Below are 19,277 nucleotides of genomic sequence, written 5' to 3' on the forward strand. Positions count from 1 at the left end.
TAACTATTTTTTGATTCAACATAAAAAAAAAATTAAAAATTTGTTATTCCTGTATATATGTTACTTTTTGGCGCCGAGTCGCCGGGCGCCGTGATTCCCCGGCGTGTGTCTCCTTTTAGCTTTCGGTGCGATTTTTCTAATTGTATTATTTTTAGGTGCTTTCTTTAGTAAGTTTTATTGTTTTTTATTTATTTTTATAAAATATAATGTGTATATCTAATAATCAAGATTATGGATCGCTGGTTGCAACCCGGATGTTCTAAACGCAAAGTAAACGAAATTGAACGAACAGCAACTCATGAAATTATCGAAGACGAAACTTCTTCAAAACCGGTTAACAAAAAAGCAAGGAAGACTCGAAAATACGACAAAGAATACCTTAAATTGAGCTTCTCGTGGAGTGGTGATGAAAAGGAACCCATTCCACTTTGCGTAATTTGTTTTGAAAACCTTACCAATGAAAGTATGAAACCATCGAACTTAAAGCGACATTTTGACACAAAGCACTTTGAATACAAAGATAAACCAATCGACTTTTTTGAACATAAACTCAAAGATTTAAATCAATCTCAAAAAGTAATGAGAGGGTTAACAGGAGGTGACAATCAAAAAATCCTAGAAACTTCGTATCGCGTCTCGCTTTTAATTGCGAAATGTGGTGTAGCGGAGACGATTGGCGAAACTTTAATCAAGCCGAATAATGGCAGAAGTAAAGATAGGTGATAAAGCAAAACAAACTCTTGATCGTGTATCCTTGTCAAATAATACAGTTCATCGACAAATAATTGATATGGCAAATAATGTGAAACAGATGTTATTGTCTGATATTTCTCAAAGTCGTTATTATGCATTACAAGTCGATGAGTCCACTGATATCACAAATTTTGCAAATCTTATGGCGTTTGTTAGATACGAAAAGAACCAAGAAATTCACGACGACTTTTTATTTTGCCAGCCTTTATTAGGTCATACAACAGGAGAAGATATCTTTAACGTTATGAATAAATTTATGCAAGATAACAAAATTAGTTGGACTAAATGTGTTGGAATAAGTACAGATGGTGGAAAAAGTATGGTCGGCATTAATAAAGGACTCATTGCAAAAATTCAGAAGGTTGCACCAATAGTCAAGCCCACACATTGTTGCATTCACAGAGAGCCTTTGGCAACACGTAAGATGCCTGCTGATCTGCAAAAAGTTCTTGATGAAAGCGTGAAAATCGTTAATTATATTAAAGGTCGACCTTTAAACGCAAGACCTTTTGCACAAATGTGTGAAGAAATGGAAAGCAGCCATACCCAACTGCTTTTTCATACTGATGTACATTGGCTATCTCGGGGAAAAATTTTAAGTCGATTATTTGAACTGAGACAAGAACTTAAAGTTTTTCTTAATGATAAATTTGAACTGAAAAAGTGTCTACATGACTCAACGTGGCTATCCAAATTGGCATACTTAGCAGATATATTCTCTGTTCTAAATGGACTCAATTTATCATTACAAGGTAAAGATATTTGTTTCATGTCCAAGACAAAGTAAACGCTACAATTGAAAAATTAAAGTTATGGAAAACTAGAGTTAATAATGGAGAGCTAGACGCGTTTCCCTCTCTTCATGAGTTTGTAATAAAATCATCTGATAAAATTGATACAGATGTTCTGAAATGTTTAACAGAGCATTTGGACGGACTACAAGAGAGCCTGAAAAATTATTTTCCGGATTTAACGACAAACCTCGAATGGATAAGACATCCGTTTAATATTGATTCATCTGCCATGCCAGATAATTTATCTAATGTGGAACAAGAACAGCTCTTGGAGTTATATGCAGACGGATTTTTGAAAAATAAACATAAAGAGTGTTTTTTAGCATCTTTTTGGCTGCAAATGCAACAACTATATTCGAATTTAACAGAAAAAGTGTTGAAACATGTTTTGCCATTTCCGACATCATATCTATGTGAAGTTGCGTTTTCAGCATTAGTCGATATTAAGTCGAAAAAAAAAACTGGGTTTTGGATGTGGAGCCGCATCTTCGATTAAAATTAACGAATAGGGAACCTGATTATAATCATTTGGCATCATCTCAACATAAACAATTCATCCATCCCACTGAAGCTTTCGTTAATGTTATTATTGTATGTGGCTGAAGTTAGATTCATATTCGAATCTGTACCAGATTCAGATTCATAAAATTACAGTTGACCAGACAAGTATTGAACATATCAATTGAAAAATAGTTTTCTGAAATTACAGAAGTTGTAGCAATCTGCGACTACCCTGGATAATTCGAATAGACCCTCTAGTATGTTCCCTGTCTATCCTCACCCTCAGATTTGCCGTAGGGGCCGAGCGGTTCACCGTTTTCAATAGCATACTTAGATATTGTTTTCTCAATAACTAGAGACTGCAGCACCCTGATACTAGTCTAGATTATTGCATTAGGTCCTCTGGTATCTTTCTAGCATACCAGCACCCCCAGATTTGCCGTAGGGGCCGAGGGGTGAATTTTTTAATATTACTCGTTTTCAATATCAAATTTAAACTTTATTTTCTCAATAACTAGAGACTGCAGCACCCTAGAACTAGTCTAGATTATTATATTTAAAATTGATGTAATATTTAGTTTGATATTATAATTTCGTATTGCTTTTACTTCTATATAATAACATTGAAATAAAAGAAAGATCTACTAATGCAAATGAAACTATAATACTAAATAGTAACAGCCCCATTCTAAAACGTTCGTCGCCAACTATATCGCAGCTACTTGTTTCTAACGTTTCATTATTTAGTAATATTCATGATAGATTAGATGAAGAACATTTATCAGAACCCTCTACTGATAATGAAACCTTTATAAGTAAGGCACAGCTACCGACGTTACAGGTAGAGCCGTGTCAATATAAAAAACATATAATATAAAAAACAAATACAAAAAACAATATAAAAAATTAATTTAAATGCTTTAATGTGTCTAAAAATTTTGAAAAGTGTCGTTCAAGTTTCATTAATAAAGAAGTAAAAGCCATATGAAAATTATACTTTCAAATCAAACTAAATATTGAATAAATTTTGAATATAATAATCTAGACCAGTCCCAGGGCGCTGTAGTCTTTAGTTCTAGTCTAGTCTAGAAAATAATTTTTAATTTTGCTATTGAAAACGAGGAATTGCAAAAAATTCACCCTTCGGCTCCTACAGCAAATCTGGGGGTGCGAGTGGACTAGAAGGATACCAGAGGACATAATGCAATAATATAGACTAGTCCCAGGGTGCTGCAGTTTCTAGTTATTGAGAAAATAATTTTTACATTTGATATTGAAAACGAGGAATATTGAAAAATTCACCCTTCGGCTCCTACGGCAAATCTGGGGGTGCTGATGGGCTAGAAGGATACCAGAGGACCTAATGCAATAATCTAAATTAGTCCCAGGGTGCTGCAGTCTCTAGTTATTGAGAAAATAAAGTTTAAATTTGATATTGAAAACGAGTAATATTAAAAAATTCACCCCTCGGCCCCTACGGCAAATCTGGGGGTGCTGGTATGCTAGAAAGATACCAGAGGACCTAATGCAATAATCTAGACTAGTATCAGGGTGCTGCAGTCTCTAATTATTGAGAAAATAATGTTTACATTTGATATTGAAAACGAGTAATATTAAAAAATTCACCCCTCGGCCCCTACGGCAAATCTGGGGGTGCTGGTGGGCTAGAAAGATACCAGAGGACCTAATGCAATAATCTAGACTAGTATCAGGGTGCTGCAGTCTCTAGTTATTGAGAAAATAATATCTAAGTATGCTATTGAAAACGAGGAACTCCTCGGCCCCTACGGCAAATCTGAGGGTGAGGGTAGACAGGGAACATAATAGAGGGTCTATTCGAATTATCCAGGGTAGTCGCAGATTGCTACAACTTCTGTAGTTTCAGAAAACGATTTTTCAATTGATATGTTCAATACTTGTCTGGTCAACTGTAATTTTATGAATCTGAATCTGGTACAGATTCGAATATGAATCTAACTTCAGCCACATTATTATTGTTACATTTATTTATTATACTTTATTAGTATCCATTTTATTTTATTATTATTATTTTGTTTTTGTATTAAAAAGAACTGATAAAATATTTATTTTTTGGTTGATGCTAAAAGAACATTTTTTGTAACGAGGGGTACCTGGAAGTTTTGATAATTACAAAAGGGGTACATATATGCTGAAAGTTTGGGAAACACTGCTCTATAGTATATATGAGTCATATGAACGATTATTAAAAATTAAGAGGTTAGTTATGTTATAAGAAGTAATGAGTTAATAAATCGCAAAACCTATATTTATATTGATAAAGAAACGAATCATACCTCAAATTAAAACTAATAGATCATATTTGAAGCTAATGACTACACATTTATTCTTAATATTATACATTTTGAGATAAACTTATAGCACTATTATAATTTTCTTTTAAAATATTTCTTTTAAGTCTCAAACCGACCCTGTAAATTAAGTTGCCTAACACTCAAACTAAAAATCACTGAAAATACACCATTCAAAAGTAATTTCACAATCATCTTTAAAAAAATCCTTTTCAAACGTTTCCACACAACGTTCTTAAAAATATAACCTCTTCATTTACGATTAAAGGACTGATTAAAGAGTAAATAAAGTGATTTTTTGAATTTATTTTATTTTTCTTGTGTGTCGACATCATTCAAACACCTCTCGAAAATCCAAGACTTTACCGATAAGATGTTCCTAATCAGTAAAAAAACTGTTTCACGTGAAAAGTGTCTTGCTCACCGGGCAAAAGAGAATTGTGTGTTGACTTGAACCGATAAACCAAGATTTATTGATAATAAATAAATTTCGAAATAACGCTCATAAACTTAATAACTTTTTGTAATAAAATATAAAGACGAAAACGTCACGTGAATTAACTCCTCTACAGATGACGTAATTATTATTACTGCATTCATTCATGTTTAGACAAATTACGAAAATGCAAATTAATTTTATCTTATTTATGAATTGACTCGAATAAAATATGAAGTTTGATGAAAAAGTTTAAGAAGAATATCGCCAGTATGTTATTTTCAAAGAAAAAGAATTAATAGATTAACAATGGGGGATTACAGAGAATTACAAGATTAGATAACGTGCGAATTGTACATTAGACATCTTGAGAACTGTGATTGTTTGACACAATGGTCATGTGTCATTTAAAATCCGGTGAAAATCGTAGTAAAAAACGGAAAATAATAGTAATTATAAGAAAATAGAAAAACCAATGATGATTCTTATACGTAGGAATTTTATGATAGATTAAATCTTGTAATCGTTAATAAGAGAAGAAGGAAACTCCAAAACCAATTACTATTGTTGTGCGTTTTTTATTGTTTACAATTCGAAAAGATGATTAAAACATTAATATTTTCTTGGTATATTAAAACGAAATATAATCTTAAAAAGATGACAATTAAACTGTCAATTGATGTTTTTATGAAATTTTATTAACTACATATTTTAATAACTTCAAGCGATTAATTAAACGATTTCAAGTTCTTTTTTGCAAAATTTTAATCGCAAAATATTTCGTGTAACAAGAAATAAATTGAAAAAGATGTTATGTGTTCGTTAGTACTTTCGCATTTTTACAGTTGGTAGTCTTAAATATGTCACACAACTTATTTTTGACAGATTCCATTTTTAACACCAAAAAATACTCTCAATGCAATAAATTTTTTATTTTGTTTTAAAAATTCCCTTTTCAAGAATTTCGACAACACATTTTCCACGTTCAAGTTAAATATATCGTTGTTTGTAATTATGTTTATTTCTTTCAAATCAGCTTAGATTTAAACTTTGAAGAGGAGCATTCTGCATCCTGGGTGATGGACATTTCTGATGGGATTTTCGTGTATAGAGCCCTGAATCCCGGACACGGGCGTCGATGGCATGACGCAACCACCGCCGAGTATACGATGGTGGGAGGCGACGCGAAGAGCCTCCTCCTCGGCGCAATCGAGACGCGGATGGCAGCTCGTGTGGCCGCGGAATCTTCGCCAACAGGAGGAGGAGGAGGAAGCCGCCGACGTCGTCGTAGCCTTCGTTGCCAATCGATCCAAACCGGTAAGTCTCAAATTCATCATCACGTCGTTCCTTATCAATGCATTTTTACTTTTACATAAATACTTCTTCGTCAACACTTGCGCCTCCACCTTCCTCATCGTCGCCGCCGCCCCTTTTTTTCATTCCCTCCACCACGCTCTCGTTTCGTTCGGGAATCGGGCGTTTTGTATGTATAAAACCCGAGGGACTTTCTGCGCATGACTTCTATGGGTCTCGTAAGGTGTTCTAAACGATCTGAAAGCGCCTCATGTTCACTGTCTATTGATAAAACAAATATATTATCTGGTTTGGGAATGTTTATAAATACAAAATCAAAAAAAAGGATGGAATAAGAAAAGAAAAATGACGTTAGGGATGGCTTAAATAATTATTACAGAGAAATTTTCATTTCTTACGATTAAACGTAAGGTTCTTTGCAGTCGAGTTGGAACGGTAGCGTGGTTGTTGATAAGGTTATCAGGTAGATTAGCGCGTTTGAGGACCAACAATATTACTTGCTCGAACTGTATGTTCTGAATACAAGGCGTTACATTCAATTTATTATTAAGTGATTTCTTAAATCAAATGAAAATTTTGTAATTTTTTAAATTGAGTCGGTAAAATAGAAAACTCATCGCTCTTAGTAACAAAATGTGTCTTAGAAAATAAATGTATCTATATTTGCTTTAAATTTTTCAAAACGACGGCGACCTTCAACATACACACAATGTCCAAGTCTACGTGGAAATATATTTGCAACAAATATTCGGCCTTGTGCATGCTCGGATAAATTATAGTATGCGCTTTAAGTTTACTATAGTTTGTTCGAAATTTACAAATATTATTACATATAAAAGTGTGACCTTAAAATCGTCATGCCATAAATTTTGTTAATTAAAAATGTTACATTAAATATTTAAGGTCTTTATAGTGACAAATTTAAATTCACCTTTTTCAATTCTTAAATGAATTTATCAAGCTACGTGGGTTTACAATCTCAAGAATAAAAAATATAAAATTCATTCCACATCCAATGATAACCAAGCAATTAACGCCAACGTTTGTGTACAAAAACCACATTTTTATGTATCATTAAGAAAAATGAAATTAAATCTTTATAGCAAAAAGTTTATTATAGTTCTTAAGACTCATGTTCCAGTTAATCATTTTCAACAACGACATATTGACGAAATCGTCATTGCGTTGCAATGGTTTGTTGGTTATCTATGACCTTGGACGTTCGCGGTTTGTATGTATGCTCGCGTAAACCAGCTTCTAAATCCACTTCTCAATTATTAGGAGTTATGGCACCGTATTGTTCTCTAGGATTAGGGAGTAATTAGATCTAATGACACTGATTCATTTCATATTTACATTCTTTCGAGTATACTTAGTCTTTTGAAGCTTTTTTTTATACACATCGCTAATTGTACCCGACAATTTCTTTAGTAAACTTGTTTTGTAACCAAAACGGAAATTGACGATAATAATTTTTTGAATAGTTTCATTTAAATGCACGTGTCGTTTCTTTAATTTATTTTATTTGTATGTATTTCTTATAAAAATAAAACAAAAATTGACCATGACATTTTTGATGGCATCTTCATCGATGATGGACTTCTTGCGGTATTGAATACAGTCGACAACGATTTCTCTTCATTTGAATTGGATATGCGTAGCTCATTTTACATAAGAACTGAGGTCTTTTAGTAGAGGCCACAACTTTTTTGTCTTCTTCACCTTTTCTTCTTGATTTTTCAATTGATATTCAAACTAAACCGTTATCTGACACCGTGATAATAAACTAAATCTATCGATACAGAAATCTTCAGTGTGTTTTGGAAAACCTTCTTTTAAGAAAGATTCTTTGTATTGACACATGTTTGAGTTCTAGATTTACCTTGAAATTTTCTTGTACAATTCCTATTTTAACCAAACAAAGGGAGCCACTGTAAAAGATTTTACTCTTCGGCTCTGAATATACGAATTTTAACGAGTTTTTTTTGTTGTTGTTACTTTGTGAATAATCTTGAGTATTAGTTATTTATGGAAAATAATACATATAAAAGTTTATTTTCTAAGCTACTAACGAAAATTATTAGTAGCAAAATAACAGAAAACTGCATATATGGCAAAGATGCCATATACATACCACGACAATTTATTGACAAGTTGTTAGAGTACAACAAATCCTTCTACCTTTGCTTCTCCCTCTCTATCTCTCTAAATCAGTGTTTCCCAAACTTTCAGCATATATGTACCCCTGTTGTAATTATCAAAACTTCCAGTACCCCTCGTTAAAAAAAATGTTCTTTTAGCATCAACCAAAAAATAAATATTATATTAGTTCTTTGTAATACAAAAACAAAATAATAAAATAAAATGGATAATAATAAAGTATAATAAATAAATGTAATAATAACAACATTAACGAAAGCATCAGTGGGATGGATGAATTTGTTTATGTTGAGATGATGCCAAATGATTATAATCAGGTTCCCTATTCGTTAATTTTAATCGAAGATGCCGCTCCACATCCAAAATCCTGCTTCTTTTTTTCGACTTAATATCGACTAATGCTGAAAACGCAACTTCACATAGATAGGATGTTGGAAATGGCAAAACATGTTTTAACACCTTTTCTGTTAAATTCGGATATAGTTGTTGCATTTGCAGCCAAAAAGATGCTAAAGAACACTCTTTATGTTTATTTTTCAAAAATCCGTCTGCATATAACTCCAAGAGCTGTTCTTGTTCCACATTAGATAAATTATCTGGCATGGCAGATGAATCAATATTAAACGGATGTCTTATCCATTCGAGGTTTTTCGTTAAATCCGGAAAATAATTTTTCAGGCTCTCTTGTAATCCGTCCAAATGCTCTGTTAAACATTTCAGAACATCCGTATCAATTTTATCAGATGATTTTATTACAAACTCATGAAGAGAGGGAAACGCGTCTAGCTCTCCATTATTAACTCTAGTTTTCCATAACTTTAATTTTTCAATTGTAGCGTTTACTTTGTCCTGGACATGAAACAATGAAATATCTTTACCTTGTAATGATAAATTGAGTCCATTTAAAATAGAGAATATATCTGCTAAGTATGCCAGTTTGGATAGCCACGTTGAGTCATGTGGACACTTTTTCAGTTCAAATTTATCATTAAGAAAAACTTAAAGTTCTTGTCTCAGTTCAAATAATCGACTTAAAATTTTTCCCTGAGATAGCCAACGTACATCAGTATGAAAAAGCAGTTGGGTATGGCTGCTTCCCATTCCTTCACACATTTGTGCAAAAAGTCTGGCGTTTAAAGGTCGACCTTTAATATAATTAACGATTTTCACGCTTTCATCAAGAACTTTTTGCAGATCAGCAGGCATCTTACGTGTTGCCAAAGCCTCTCTGTGAATGCAACAATGTGTGGACTCGACATTTGGTGCAACCTTCTGAATTTTTGCAATGAGTGCTTTATTAATCCAACACATTTAGTCCAACTAATTTTGTTATCTTGCATAAATTTATTCATAACGTTAAAGATATCTTCTCCTGTTGTATGACCTAATAAAGGCTGGCAAAATAAAAAGTCGTCGTGAATTTCTTGGTTCTTTTCGTATCTAACAAACGCCATAAGATTTGCAAAATTTGTGATATCAGTGGACTCATCGACTTGTAATGCATAATAACGACTTTAAGAAATATCAGACAATAACATCTGTTTCACATTATTGGCCATATCAATTATTCGTCGATGAACTGTATTATTTGACAAGGGTACACGATCAAAAGTTTGTTTTGCTTTATCACCTATCATTACTTCTACACTTATTTTGGCAGCCGGCTTGATTAAAGCTTCGCCAATCGTCTCCGCTGCACCACATTTAGCAATTAAAAGCGAGACGCGATACGAAGTTTCTAGGATTTTTTGATTGTCACCTCCTGTTAAACCTCTCATTACTTTTTGAGATTGATTTAATTGAGTTTATGTCCAAAAAATTCGATTGGTTTATCTTTTATATTTGTTCTTAATTTGGTCTAGCCATCTAGAGGGTGATCTGCCTCTCGATCTTATCATGGGCCACTAATTTTTTTAAGGTTGTTTCATCCCGTCATACTATATGCCCAAACTACTAGACCAGCGATTCACAAACTTTTTTAGTATTGTACCACCAAATACATTGTACCATTTTATGTACCACCTATTAACACATTGGCTGCAAATATGTGAATGACGTTCATATTATATGAAAAACGTTAAGATGACGTCCCAACCAATATGTTAAGCGGATAGAATATTTTTCCGTTGCATTTTACACATAATTTAAACATACATTTTTGCTGCAAAGCTGACTTACTTTGACTATCAAGGGGTCACTTTGTCCCACTCTTACGCTTAAGTAATAATATGGGCAACCGAAGAAGACCATGGGCAAAGTAAGACGATTTTATGTCGGCATGGGAAGGAAAAAAATAAAATTACAGCAATAAATTCTTATTATATTTCCCTTATTAGCTCTCACTTATTTAACATTACCTACTATTCAACAACATCCTTCACATTTAATTATAATTAAGTGAACACTAATCATTATTAGTGAAAAGGATGTTGTTGCATATTTTTAGACAACTTATCAATATTTGGTTCGACATTAGATAAATTGGGTTCTAAATCAAGTTTATTCCTGTATGTACTTTTAATATACAACATTGAAGAAAACCCTTTTTCGCACAAGTACGTCGTGGACAGAGGCATAAAATATTTTAAAGCCTGTTTCGCCAGGGAAGAGTATTCAGAAACTCTCCTTGTCCAAAATTCACCGAGATCAGAAACCTTAAATTCCATTTTTAGTTTACCATCGCATGATAATTCAATCAATTTTTCTTGATCGGCTGCATTTAAATTGGTTGGCAATTCTGCAAGAAATGGATTTCGTATCCAATCAAATTCCGTAAAATTTTCTATATTAAAATACTTATTGAATTGTTCCAACAGTTTATTATCATTGTTAATATCAATTTTATTTTCTGTAAGAAAATTTTCCAGTGTTGCAAAATGTTGGAGTACATTGCTTTTAAGATTGAAGTTCACAAGTTCAAGTTTCTTTATGAAAGATGAACAAAAAAACGAGTTGTATGTTTACCTTGTAAGCCTAGGTTGAAATCAATTTGTCTGTCAAATTTCATTAGTGAACTTCTCTTTCAGTGGATGATTTTGTTTAGTTAAAAATATTTGAACTTCAGATCTAAGCTCAAATAACCTTGATAGCACTTTGCCTCTCGACAACCATGTAACTTCTGTATGTAAAAGCACATTATCATGAATACTTCCCATTTCTGAACACAACATCCGAAACAGCATTGCATCATCAAGAGCGAACGTTAATTCATCTGGCATCTCCTTAGCTGCCAAAGCTTGTCTATGTATGCTGCAATGAATAAATACACAATCTGGTGTTACTTCTTTAATTCTGGTTACTACACCACCGTATTTCCCCGTCATTGCGCGTGCTTCATCGGAACATACTATACTTACGCACTTCAGCCAATCAAAGCCGTGTTTTACAATAAAATTGTTGACTTTATTAAATATTTCAACTGATGTTGTTGAAGAAGTAAGAGGCTCACAAAATAAAAATTCTTCTCTCATTTGATTATCGTATAAAAGCGAAAATATGCTAGCAATTGCGCAAAATTACTTACATCAGTACTTTCGTCCATTTGCAAAGCGAAAAAAGGACTGGATTTTATCTGATCTATGACGGTCTCTTTAATGTCATTAGCCATTAATTCTATTCTACGGCTTACAGTGTTATTAAAAAGTGGAACAGATTCTAACTGTGCAGCTTGCTTTTCTCCCAAAACACAATTGACGATGTCCTTAGTGGCTGGCAGTATAAGTTTTTCTCCGATAGTGTGCGAAGTCATTTTTTGCCCTCTTTTAAGCACTACCTCTCTTCTCTGAAAAAATTCAAATGGTTTTTCCAGTAAGCTGCCATGCTTTAAATTAAAATGACGTTGCAGCAAAGATGGCTTCATGGAGTTGTTAGAAAAAACCTCATAACATATTACGCACTGTGGACGAGGTTCGCCGTTGATATCCATACATGAAACTCCAAATTTCAAATAATTGGAATCATAACGTCGTGTAACAGTTTTTTGCTTTTTAGCAGGATTTACATCAGCTTTTTTATTAAATTAGTGCCGGAAGTAGATAGTACATCACTTGGTTTTGAAACAGGACACTTTTCTGGAGATTCAAATGGTCTCTTTAACCATTTATCCATTTTGGTTGATACAATATGTAGGTAAAATTTACGTTGTTTACAAGGTAACACAAACGTATAAACTTCGTTAGTCAAAAACAGATTAACTAAACAACAACTGGGTATTATTGCCATCTATTAAAATGCAATTACATTAAAAACTACTAGTAGTTTTTGAATTGCATTATAGGGGATTTACTGTACTAAAAATGATCTTACAGTGTGACAAACAACTACACGATTTTTGTAATTCTTAGTTATATGCAACTAAAATTAAATATTAATGTTCGAATTTTGGGACTTTAAACTGAACAATTATTGTTTATTTTAAGTATTGTGTGTGTACCACAGATGGTGGTACATGTACCACAGATTGGGAACCGCTGTACTAGACAATTCTGTATCTGTGTATAGTTTCTGCGTTTGTTCTTCCACTTATACCACTGCATTACCCCACAAATCATTCATGAACCACATGGTTTCCTACGTGGACAGTCGGTAGAAACAAACTTGGTTAAATTCGTTAATTATGTTCAGAAGTCCAAGAATGACGATCCCCAGGTTGATACTATTTATACGGACTTTAGTAAGCCCTTCGACAAAATACATTACAAAATTCTTTTGGAAAAACTTAATAAATTTAACGTATTGAATAGCTTACTATTATGGGTAGCTTCTCTTATCCCTGACAGACGCCAAGCAATGAAGTTTGACAATTATGTTTCCCATATTAAATCTGGCGTGCCTCAGGGCAGTCATCTTGGAGCAATTTTATTCTTAATTGATATCAATGATATTATGAGTGTTTTTGCCACTCCATTTTTTTTGCTTTACGCGGATGACTGTAAAATTTTTTCCACGATTAGTTCCATATCCGACAGCTTGATGCTTGAGGAGGATCTTGAACGTCTGCAAGAGTATTGCTTCAAAAACTATTTGTTTCTGAATTATGATAAGTGCTATCTAATTACATTTAGTAGAAAGAGATACCTTAAAAATTTTAAGTATAACTTGGGAGCTAATTATGTGAATACTACTTCTTAAATTCTGTAGCCACATAGATGCTGGTTGTATCGGAAAACGGTTAGGTTTTATTATTCGTGTATCCCGTTGCTTTACCAATATGCGGAGCATCGTTTCCTTGTATACGGCGTACGTCTGTAGCATTTTGAATTTTGCCTCAGTTATTTCGTATTCCGTGTATGTGGATCAAATTGAGGCTTTGCAGAGGAGGTTTTTGAGATATTTGGCCCACAAATTTAATCTTCCTTATTGTACATATGCCCAGCGCTGCTTGGTGTTTGGGATCCCTCGTCGCTGAGTATTTGTATTTATATGATGTTCTTATACAGATTGGTCTGCGGTCGGTGACTTCGAACCAGTTTCTGAAGACGGTTGCAATATGGCATCCGAAACGTCAAACCTTTTCTTAAAAGACGCACGGCAAAACCCGAAAGTTTGTAGTGTTAGTTCTAGTTTTAGTTCAATTCACACCGGCCGTGAAAGCCTTCGTACTTATATAATTATCCTATTTTTTGGTGTGAAAATTAAATATGGCGTTCATAAGAAAAAATAAACCTGATGATAGTTTCACGACAACGAAACGTCGGAGAAAATTTCGTGGATTTCAACCGATTCTATTGAAATTTTGCATACGGAGGTTTTTTGGCATGAGAAAGACGATTATGGAGTTCGTTTTACTATAGCCGGTAGAGGGATTCTTTACGGATTAAAGTAACAATAACTTTTCTGACTTACAATTAAACACAAAATTAGAACTAAAACTAACACTAGAAACTTTCGGGTTTTGCCGTGCGTCTTTTAAGAAAAGTTTTGACGTTTCGGATGACATGTTGCAACCTTCTTCAGAAACTGGTTCGAAGTCTTCGAATGTTAGTTCTAGTTTTAGTTCTAATTTTAGTTTAATTCACACCGGCCGTGAAAGCCTTCGTACTTATAACTTTTCTGACAGTATACTTTTTGGCTTTTTCTTCTTAAATTCTTATTCTCGGTACTTTTTTAAGCAAAAACGCTACTCTTATCAAAATGCGCTAAAGTTGATCATTTTCAAGATAATCCGCTTTTTATTCGATATAGACCAATTTTTATTGTTAAAGATAGGTATAATACTGTTTGCCATTGAAACAAAGTAGGTAAGTTCACTAATGTTTTACTTTATTGTATCAAGTGTCAAATCACCAGTAGTTGTTGATCAGTGTTAAATTAATTTTTTTTATTTGTTGACGTGTTAAATTCAATTTTCTTGTTTATTAACGTGCTAAATTCATTACTCTTTTTCCTAATCGTGTTAAATTGTTTTCTTTTTTTATTTTTAAATTTTTTGTTTGCTGCATAAAAACTTTATAAAGTGCCGTTTATTTTTCCTAACCAAGAGTTAGCGGATACTCATTTTGTTCATGGGTTTGCAAAGGGAAATTCAGCAGAAGTAGCCCTAGAGTATAGAAGAAGATATCCAAATAGAAGACATCCAAATAGAAGACATCCGCATCCTTCTGTGTTTGTGAAAGTGCATAGACAAACTATTTAGTTGAACAAGGGCTAAATAATGGCGGGTAGATCGTAATGATGACAATGTTAGACTGCAAAGAAACTTTAGCAGAAGAAATTGCGCATTTTGCGTGAGTTTGACAGAGACCCCACCACGAGTGTTAAAAGAGTTTCGAATGCCTTACGAATTTCTAGGGCGCGTGTTTATCGCCTTTTAAAAGATGATCATAGATATGCTTATCATTTACAATCCTTGCAAGGATTACAACCAGGCGATAAAGAACGGCGTGTAACGTTTTGTCGGTAGATTGCTAAAGCATCAGCCAACAATCGAGATTTTTTAAATAATGTAATGTGGAACGATGAATCGTGTTTCACAAGACGTGGGATTGTAAACTTTCACAATTTATATGTTTTGGTATCCCTACGCACTTCGGCCACGAAAGTTCCAACATGAATTTAGTGTCAACGTCTGGGTAGGTGTTTATAATAATCATCTTTTCGGGCCATACTTTTTGCCACCACAACTAACCGCAGCGGCGTTCTTCTAATTTTTGGTAGCTGAACATGCCAATATGTGGGATGACATTGATTTAGCTTTAAGAAGAAAGGTAGGGTTCAACTTGATGATTGTGCAGCTTATCATGGTAGGGTGGTAAGAAATTGGCTAGACAACCATTTTCTTGAAAGATGGATTGGTCATGGTAGACCAGTCGCATGGCCCCACGATCAAATGCTTTAGACTTTTTTGTGTGGAGATATTTGAAAGGAAAATTGTATGAGACACCTTTCTTACTATTATTATTGTTTTATTTAAAATTTTGAAACGTCGAGTGAACAAGCGTTAATGCGATAGACCTTTATTCAAAAATTAATTCGAAAAACAACAATAATTTGTTGATAATTAATGTTACTGGACAACTACAGAAAAGTTCCATTTTTTCTTCACTTGACAACGTTTCTTCCATGATATTTAAGCACAATTTATTATCACAATCCAGACCACTCAGAGCTGAAATCTCATACCCTACTCTATGCTGATGATACCATTCTTGTCCCACACGATATAAACATTCCTCCAACAGTCTAGATGCTTTAACCGTCAATACATGAATTCTATAATAACGTTTTCCAAAATCCAATCTTTTATTCATCCACAATAATAATCCGATTCTTCTCATATCATATGCCTTTGCTTTAACTGAAAACTACATCCAAGAATTATCTTGAATAGAAACCTTAAATTATCTACGCTCGTCAATAAGGTGAATATAAAACTCAGTATAAAACCGCGCCAAACACTGTCATTCATTGTCACTCGGAAGCCGGGAAATATTTACTACATGTGGCACGAACCTACACTACGCGGAAAATATTCAATAGAACCACAATACATATCTATATATCAACATATGTTGATGTATAACAATATGTTTATTATTGAGTATAGCAATAATCAAATTATGGTTTATCTATTATTATCCTAATTTAAATATTTCGTTTACTTTTTGAGAAACATTTTTGAACAGTTTCGATCGAGTTTTCATCGCGTGGGGACGTATCAAAATGTGGACAAGTTCAATGCCACGTGTCTTGAACGCCGCTTTTTCGAACGTTAGTGTTCTTTAACGAGTATTATTTTAACGTTCAAGTAAACAATAGCTTTTCAATTAATTCGCCGATCTTAAACGGACCACAAAATCCTGTTGAAGATTTTTAAAATGATATTCCTGGATTACTACATCTCTTCCATAACCAAACAAAAGGGTGGTATTACTACATATTACACTACTATCTCAATGAGGAAGGATCCGAATCCTGAAATATGTTTATTACGGAGCTATTAGCTAAAAATCAGGATGACGTAAATTATATCACTTCCACAAATCAAATTTCGCAAATCAATGATTCAATCTTTTTAATCAATGACATTCCCCTGAAATGATAGATTTCTACATCAATAACGAACTACTAATAGGAAACACGTGTTTTACACTTAAAACTTTTCATAACATATGAAGTTGACGAAAGAGAACACAAAATTATAATAGATTATACACAATCCGCGACGTGAAGATAATAACAAGGGCAGATCTCAGTACGAACCACCGATTATTGATAGCTGACACCAACTTGAAAGCCCCCTCTTAAGAAATAACAACATCAATGAAAAACTAAAAACGGAATAACCTGAGGTATAAGAAAGAAGAGAGGAGTGTGAAGAAGAACTCAATAGAAGATAAAGAAATCTACAAGAGCAAGAAGTAGGAACAGTTCAGAGAAGCGATAATATGGGCCACAACAAATGAAAAAAAAAGATGGAAGAAAGCTGAGCGAATATTATAAGGAAAAGCAGAAACAGTCCTGGGATGTACCCAAAAAGCTGAAGAGGAGACAATATGCAAGACAAATGTGAAATATAAGGAACTAAAATGGAGGGTTATAAACGTCCAAGAAAAAACATACTGAAAGAACATGGAAGGACTATTACGCAGCTAGATTTAAATGAGAGAGAACAGATAGAGACTAGAGAAGAAGATCAAGAAATGGCGGAAGAGAAGGTGAGCGTGAAAGAAGTGCGAAAAGCCCTAATAGAAACTTGAAGTGGAAAATAACATACAGGCGAAGATATGGAAGAGGAGAGTAGAGGGTGTGTACATGTATAATAATACAGAAGAAAATATTATCAACATAGTAAACAATAAAACGCTTATGATTACATACAGGCGAAGATAATATACCACCAGATAAACTATCTAGCGGATAATTACCATGGTTACAGCAGTTTTAAGCGCTCTCATTGGCTAAGTGCGCCAATTTATCTATCGGATAAACTTATCGAGAGGTGGTACAACCGGCCCTTAACAAGCGCAATGGGTTGCAACCATTACAATAAACTTAATTGGTAAATTTCATGCTGGTTTTAAAAAAGCACATTCCACAATCTTTTCTGGGTGAAACAAATTCTGAGCAAGGCCTCGGAACGAAACAGAGTTATTCTATGTTTTTCTGGATTTCAAGCTACACAGCTTCCGCATTCCTGCCAAATATATCCGGTTAATAAAGGTTATAATGAATTCAACAATAGCGACAGTTCGAATACAAAATGACCTAACAAACGTATTTGATATAAATAAAGGTCTAAAACAAGGGGACGGGCTAGTTCCGACATTGTTTATCTTGGCCGTTGAATGCGTCATGCTCCAAATGGATGTCGGCAGTTTTCCCGACCAACTCACTAATAAAATAAATCCATAGAATAATAGTAACCTATATCGACGACATTAACATTATGAGATTAACATCACGTCTCGCAGGTCAGACGACGATGCAGATGCGTACACACAACTTAATAGAGAAACCTAAGAACATCAGTCTTGAAATAAATAAACAAAAGACGAAGATACTAACACAAACGAGAACAAGAAGGAATGTGAAGCACATCATACTCGAGGAAAATGTTGAAGAATTGAGCAGCTTTCAGGTTTATATCTATGGATGCGAGACATGGTTTATGACAGAGAGCGCAAGGAATAAGCTCGTAGCATTTGAAAGAAAAATACTGAGGAACATCTTTGGTCCAGTAGAGGAGAATGGATATGGAGAAGGTGACACAACGTGGAACTTAACCATCTATTGGGTTATGTGGCACGAATGAGCGAGGATAGAATGCCAAAAAGACTCGTAAGCGTAACACCTCATGAGCGTGGCTTTTGATCGGCAGTGTTTTAGCAAAAAAATAAAGCCATTAGAGAAAGAAAAAAGGATGATTAATACATTCGAACATAATCTAAGAATTCAAAAAATGTATATCAAACGCAATAATTCTGAAAGTTCGAAGATTTATAAAGAAACGAGTCATACTGCGGTTTCCTTTGTGTACTCACCATGTTCCGCCAGTACATTAGCCTTTTTTTGTTAAAATTCCGTTTGTTTTTAGCAGCAAAGTAGCAAAGAGTTACATTCATCTTTAATTTTCTGTAATATTATTTACATGATTGCGTACTTTCTTAGGAATAAGGTGGTTAGCACTTCATCAACAAGTGTGTAATAGAAACTTTTAATTTTTTATTATATCTTGAATCTGTGAGATTTTTAATCTTCTTTAACTCAAGGTCTCTCTCTGAAAAGTTTGTTCCATGAAGAGGGCACACTTCTATCTTTTTACAATCTCAAATGCCCTTCGTTGCCACAACGAAAACTTTAACTAAATCTAAGTCAATTCAGAGTTTAAGCAAAACTTCCTCATCAACTAAATTAAGAAATAAAATATTCTTTCAAATATTACCCAACCCAATTTCTTTTTTGTTAAAAGTAACCCGAAATTCTTTTACATCCATCTTAATCGATAAACATAAATACAGGGTGATTCACATGAGAACCGACACAGAGTAG

At 33.8% G+C, this 19,277-nt stretch overlaps 2 protein-coding genes and 1 long non-coding RNA gene across 3 annotated transcripts in view; 2 read left to right on the plus strand and 1 right to left on the minus strand.

Annotated features, from left to right (window-relative positions):
• The first annotated feature begins 231 nt into the window (after positions 1-231).
• On the plus strand, positions 232-723 carry LOC139430004 (zinc finger BED domain-containing protein 5-like). Its single transcript, XM_071196551.1, has one exon. It carries the CDS (start codon positions 232-234, stop codon positions 721-723), a length of 492 nt encoding a protein of 163 aa, XP_071052652.1.
• Positions 724-6,038: 5,315 nt separating this feature from the next.
• Positions 6,039-19,277, plus strand: part of LOC111415643 (uncharacterized) — a 77,362-nt gene continuing 64,123 nt past the window's right edge. The window contains exon 1 of the mRNA XM_071197138.1: positions 6,039-6,131. The gene's annotated coding sequence lies outside the window, so the exon portion shown is untranslated. The remainder of the gene's footprint in view (positions 6,132-19,277) is intronic.
• Positions 6,124-19,277, minus strand: part of LOC139430320 (uncharacterized) — a 46,365-nt gene continuing 33,211 nt past the window's right edge. The window contains exon 3 of the long non-coding RNA XR_011640815.1: positions 6,124-6,389. This is a non-coding gene — a long non-coding RNA (uncharacterized lncRNA). The remainder of the gene's footprint in view (positions 6,390-19,277) is intronic.

The sequence above is a fragment of the Onthophagus taurus genome, chromosome 6 (genome assembly GCF_036711975.1).
Source record: "Onthophagus taurus isolate NC chromosome 6, IU_Otau_3.0, whole genome shotgun sequence".
In the NCBI taxonomy this organism is placed as follows: Eukaryota; Metazoa; Arthropoda; class Insecta; order Coleoptera; family Scarabaeidae; genus Onthophagus; species Onthophagus taurus.